Genomic DNA, 6,437 nt, shown 5'->3' with positions numbered 1-6,437 from the left:
ATCCCCCGTGTATATTTGACCTCATCTATAGTTGCTAGATCAACAAAAAAAAAAAAAAAAATTCCATTCAGAACGAGTGGACGTCTTTATTTGCATTTCCACTATTTGAGCACCTTATCCAAATATCCAATAGATATTCCCATTTACGGATTCAATAAGATATTCCGGCTGATCTTGCTGGTAATGGTGGCCGAGTGATATTCCTTGTTTTTCTGGTTCCTATGGAGAGTTGAGGTAGGAGCATACAAGAAAAAAATGTTGACTACTGAAATTCTCGAGGGTCAGTTGGGGCGCGATATTTACTCTGCGGCTAATGAATGAGCCCATCCTTCTTTTCTTCTAGATATAAATATCTAGCTCTTGTTTACAGTTAAGACAAACTTGTATGCAAAAAGAGGTGCAAACATATATATTTTGGGTGATCAAGATTAGGTTGATAGATATTTATTTATCAGCGAGAAAGTTAAAAAAAACAGTCAAACACAAGTAGTAACTGAAAGGGAAAGGAGAAAAGGGGGCAACAGATTCTTTAGCGTCAAAACCATAACAGTTACTCTGTTAAATTCAACAACACTATCCTCAAATCTTGCAGGTGGTCCTTTCCAATGCATTATAAGATTTCCTAATAAATTTCATACACGCTGCAGAGATTCAAGCTTATCCACATTCATCTATCAGCTACTTGTTATAACCTTCACTATTTTATTGTTTGGCTAAGCTTATAAACTGATCAAACTGCCTTATAAATACTTTTTAGCTTATTTATGCGTTTGGTAAAATTAAAAGTGCTTATAAATTAAGTGCTTATAAGCCAAAAATAAGCCAAAAGTCATAAGTTGGTCTCCCCCAACTTATCAAATTTCAGCTTATAAGCACTTTAAGTTTGACCAAAATATTTACTATTCTATCCCTAAAATACTTCTTTTTAAAACAAAGCTCTTCGTATACCCAGTTCTTCAGCTGCATATTATTAATTTCAGCACTTTTATCCAAATACGTAACTGTTTATTTTTTAAATCAGTTTCAGCACTTAAAAGTGCTTTTCAGCACCTAATGCTTATCAGCTACTCTAAATCAATTAAGCCAAACGGGCTCTAATTTAGGTTCGCACACGTAATGACTCATTAAAGGAGAAAGCGATGTCTACGGACATACCCTTAAGATTGGGGGGCGGGGGGTGTCACCGGCCTTGGTAACTTCAGGAAAAATATATGTATTTATGTATATATATCTTAAATAACATGTATACATTTTGATTGGCACCATAAACTCAAAGATTAAACAGTTGCATTGGTTAATTTGGGGAGCACATCTTGACTTTTAGCGTTATGTTTTTGTTCGTCTTCCACTCCAACATCTACTCAAATTTTAATTTGACAATAGTGCCTCCGCCATTTTCAAATCCTAGGTCCGTTTTTGGATATCTACCAGGAGTTTGTCCATTTCAAGGTTTGGCCTCGAGCCATTGATTAAGGGTAGAGGTATCCCATCCATCTCACCACATTCTTTGGTGGTATTTTAATGAATTTAAGAGCATAAGAAATCAAAATGTATTTCCGTACAGTTGTACAACGTGTCCCATTTTTAAGATGTCTGAACCAAGGTCAACATAGAATAAGTGATAAATACATGAGTTCTGTGCCTTTATTCGAATACTCTTGTATATCTGAGCTATTTAAAATAAGAAATACCTTAAACATGTGTATTCTCAAAATTTCAGTGTTTGGCCACTGGCTTTTTGTCTCATAAATGCACTAGCACAAAGCACTATTTAATATGGAAAGTTTCATGCCTATACGTAATACTATAAGCGTGTGAAAAAATGGGATCTGAATAAACATCAATCCTATGCAACATAAGTAGATAAATAAACTTTTGATACATGCTTAGATGGAGGTCGACAAGATAATACGCGCGATACACTTATCCAAAAACAAGAAAAGAACAAGATAATATAATACAAACAAAAATTAAACTACTTAACTATAATTCCATCTCTAATCCAATATACCATCAATAGAAAAAAATAAAAATGATCAATTGTTAAGACCATTGGCTACGAATATAAAATAAAACGATACTATTACAAAATAAACATCAATTTGATATTAGAAGGAAAACCTTACAACCTTTATACAGCTGGATACAAACCGAGTTGAGATAATAGATTGACACTATTTGCACAAAATTTTGCTTACGCCACTGATTAAGACTTTCTAAGAATTGAATATGATCATATTGACAAATCTTGATCAATAAATCCTTGCAGAAAAATAAATGAGAAGCAAGTTTATTGCGACAGCTCTTCATGAGTATAAAGGCCTTTTAAATAGATGTTATTCTCTTGGGGTTGCTAGTGAGGGTATAAACATAAAGCTTCTTTTGTGCAAAGATAGCCACTTTGTTTGTCTATCTCTCACTTTCAATACATGAAATGCTTCTCACCACTCCACCAAATGATCCCATCAATCATCCCTTTTATTATATATTTCTTCACTACTTCTCCATCTTCTCAACTACAACCAAAATAACCATTTCCCTCTCCCTCTATAGCAAAAATACCAAATTTAATACACTTTGTTAAAGTTCACTATGACTATTCAGAAAGTTATCACTCTTGTGTTTTTTCTTACCTTGTCCAGCTTTTGTCAAGGTACAATAAATGATCAATCTCAGTTCTTTGTTGTAATGAAGAAGTCTCTCACAGGGAATTCTTTGTCTAATTGGGATAGTGAAAAACCTCTTTGTCAATATAAAGGAGTTGGCTGTGATAATCAAGGGAATATTACAAAAATTGATGTTTCAGGTTGGTCTTTATCAGGCCAATTTCCTAATGATGTGTGCACTTATTTACCAAGATTACAAATTGTCCATCTTAGTCACAACAATTTCCAAGGTGGTTTTCCTAAAAGCATCACTAATTGTTCTTTTTTGGAAGAGTTGAATATGAGTGCAACATCACTTACAGGTCAAATTCCAGACTTGTCACCTTTGCAATCCCTGAAATTACTTGATCTTTCCAATAATCAATTAACAGGTGATTTTCCTTTGTCAATTACCAACCTCACCAACTTAGTCCTCCTCAACATGAACGAAAATCGCCATTTCAATCCATGGCAGTTACCACAGGATATTTCCAGGCTTACAAAACTCAAGTGGATGATCTTAACAGCCTGCAAATTGCATGGACCAATTCCAGTGTCCATAGGAAACATGACATCTCTTATTGATCTTGAATTAAGCGGAAATCGCCTAGTTGGTAAGATACCAAGAGAGTTAGGGCAGCTAAAGAATTTGAAACTCCTTGAACTTTATTACAACCAACTCGAAGGTCAAATACCCGAGGAGCTAGGAAATTTAACTCAGCTTATAGACTTGGATATGTCTGTTAACAATTTAACAGGCAAAGTACCCGAGTCTATAAGCCGCCTTCCTAAGCTAGAAGTTTTGCAGCTTTACCATAATTCTCTTTCAGGAGAATTTCCAGCAGCACTTGCGAATTCAACAACCTTAAACATCCTGTCCCTTTATGACAACCTCTTCACAGGAGAAGTCCCACAAAACTTTGGTCTTTCATCAGCTTTGTTAGCATTGGACTTGTCTGAAAATCAATTTTCAGGAAAGTTACCACCTTTTCTGTGTAATGGAGGTAAACTGAATTATATTCTTTTACTCCAAAACATGTTCTCAGGTGAACTGCCAGAAGGGTATGCGAAATGTGAGTCTGTTGTTCGCTTTCGAGTGAATTACAATCTGTTGGAGGGAAGAATACCAGAAGAACTTTTTACTCTTCCTCATGTTTCAATTGTTGATGTGAGTTATAACCATTTTAGTGGTCCAATTCCTAAAACAATAGGAAGTGCTAAGAATTTATCTGAACTTTTCATGCAAAGTAACAGGTTTTCAGGTTTGCTTCCTTTTGAAATATCTGGAGCTATTAATCTTGTGAAGCTTGATCTTAGCAATAATCTCTTGTATGGTCCAATTCCTTCTGGTATTGGTGACTTAAAAAGCCTCAATTTGTTACTTTTACAAGGTAACAAATTCAATTCTTCTATTCCTGAGTCACTTTCTTCACTTAAATCTTTGAACTATCTTGATCTTTCAAGTAATCTTTTGATGGGGAGTATTCCTGAAAGCCTAGGTGAATTGTTACCAAATTCAATGAATTTGTCAAACAATTTACTTTCTGGTCCTATACCTCTCTTGTTTATAAAAGGAGGTGTTTTGGAAAGTTTTTCAGGGAATCCGGGACTTTGTGTACCGGCCTCTCTGAATTCATCAGACATGAATTTTCAAACATGTTCACATAGTTATAACCATAAGAAGACGTACAACATTGTTTGGATTATTGGTGCATCAGTGGGAATTGTTATTGTTGGAGTTATCTTGTTTCTCAAACGATGGTTTGGTAACAAAAAAACGGAGACTGAACATGATGATCATTCGATGTCATCATCATTTTTTTCCTACGATGTTAAGAGTTTCCATCGATTAAGCTTTGATCAACGTGAGATTTTTGAAGCTATGGTTGAGAAAAACATTGTTGGATATGGAGGATCAGGAGCTGTGTATAAGATTGAGTTAAGTAATGGAGGAGTTGTTGCTGCAAAGAAGCTGTGGAGTCACAAACATAAGCATTCTGTTTCTGATGATCAATTGGTTTTGGACAAAGAACTTAAGACAGAAGTTGAGACTCTTGGTAATATAAGGCACAAGAACATTGTGAAGTTATACTGCTATTTCTCAAGTTTGGACTGCAGTTTGTTGGTTTATGAATACATGCCTAATGGAAATCTTTGGCATGCTCTTCACGGGGGGAAATTCGTATTAGATTGGCCTATTCGACATCAGATTGCACTCGGTGTAGCACAGGGTTTAGCCTATCTTCATCATGATCTTATGCCACCAATTATTCACAGAGATATCAAATCTACCAACATTCTCCTTGACATTGATTACCAGCCCAAAGTTGCTGATTTTGGCATAGCCAAAGTTTTGCAAGCCAGAGGAGGGAAAGATTCTAGTACCACAGTTATTGCTGGAACTTATGGTTACTTAGCTCCAGGTAATTTTCTCAATTTATTAAGTATCACTTTTAATCCTATAATATCATTGAATGTTTCCAAAGTGGAGTAATTTTGTTGAAATTCTTAGAGCTTAAGAGTTACATATCACTCTAATTTTAGATAAGAAGAATTAACTCAAATAGCCGTCCACTTAATCTCTTAAAGTAAAAATAACCAGTAGATGTATAATATATGTATAATTTATGTATATTATATGTATAACTGTGTATAATCAATGTATAATCCACGTATACCAACTAGAAAAGTAAACATTAAAGCTGGCCGGCTATTTATGTAATAATCCTTTAGATAATTAGACCATTTATATAAGAAATAGGCAAAGTTCACTTCCATATAACACATGTTAAAAGGGTTCATTTTGGCTTAATGTTACTCTATTTTGGTTCAATTTGTTTATAACAGAATATGCATATTCTTCAAAGGCAACTACAAAGTGTGATGTTTATAGTTTTGGAGTTGTTCTAATGGAGCTGATCACTGGAAAAAAGCCGGTGGAATCCGAATTTGGAGAGAACAAGAACATTGTTTATTGGGTTTCAACAAAAGTGGAAACTAAAGAAGGAGCATTTGAAGTCTTAGATAAAAATGTCTCAGATTCATTCAAGGAAGACATGATTAAGGTACTTCGTATAGCTATACGTTGTACGTATAGTACACCGGCTCTACGCCCGACTATGAATGAAGTTGTTCAGCTCCTAATTGAGGCAGATCCATGCAAATTCAATTGTTGCAACATGTCAAATAAAAAGAAGAGTGACACAGAACAAGTTATCAATAAGCCAAAGAGCATATATGATTTGTAATTTTAGTATTTTAGATTGGTATAAGGTATATAGAATCTAACTGTATGGTCTTAAAAACTTTGAGATTCATTACCTAAGAGAATCAGTCTCAATGTTTTTTTTTTAAAAAAAAATAAATGGTATAGTATAATATAGATTCTCTTTATCTTTTATTTCCTTTTAGTGTCACTTTGCTTTATAGTATTGGCCTGTTATGTGTATTTGAGAATTTATGAAATACAATAGCTTTATGGTAACGCATAAATATTTGTATGGCGTATTCCCCATTGACCCACAACATGAAAATAAGAGTCATTCTTGTACGAAGTTTTCTGTCGGAAACAGCCTCTTTATCTCCACAATGTAAAAATAAGGTCAACGTATATATTACCTTCCCAAAATTCCACATGTAAAAATATTGTTATTGTTGTTGTCTGTCCTTTACAAAATTTGTTGTTTTCTTCTTCTTTTTTCATGAGAGTTGTCCAATAAAAGAGGTTATAATCAAAAGGAAAAAATGTAGGTAAGGGTGGAAGGTCTTGATTCAAAGGGACTTTCTTTTGTG

At 34.3% G+C, this 6,437-nt stretch overlaps 1 protein-coding gene across 1 annotated transcript; it reads left to right on the top strand.

The window, feature by feature from the left end:
* The first annotated feature begins 2,346 nt into the window (after positions 1–2,346).
* On the top strand, positions 2,347–6,137 carry LOC107780265 (uncharacterized). Its single transcript, XM_016600797.2, has 2 exons — positions 2,347–5,068; positions 5,493–6,137. Exons 1-2 carry the CDS (start codon positions 2,593–2,595, stop codon positions 5,891–5,893), a joined length of 2,877 nt encoding a protein of 958 aa, XP_016456283.1. The 5' UTR covers positions 2,347–2,592; the 3' UTR covers positions 5,894–6,137.
* The last annotated feature ends 300 nt before the right edge of the window (positions 6,138–6,437 follow it).

Source organism: Nicotiana tabacum, chromosome 16 (genome assembly GCF_000715075.1).
Source record: "Nicotiana tabacum cultivar K326 chromosome 16, ASM71507v2, whole genome shotgun sequence".
Classification (NCBI taxonomy): Eukaryota; Viridiplantae; Streptophyta; class Magnoliopsida; order Solanales; family Solanaceae; genus Nicotiana; species Nicotiana tabacum.
Note: the sequence above shows the minus strand (reverse complement) of the source record. Positions and strands in the feature narration are given on the sequence as shown.

Coding starts and splice junctions, on each gene's coding strand:
- LOC107780265 (XM_016600797.2), top strand. CDS start 2,593: ATGACTATTCAGAAAGTTATCACTCTTGTGTTTTTTCTTACCTTGTCC. Junction 5,069..5,492: donor TTATGGTTACTTAGCTCCAG/GTAATTTTCTCA, acceptor TGTTTATAACAG/AATATGCATATTCTTCAAAG.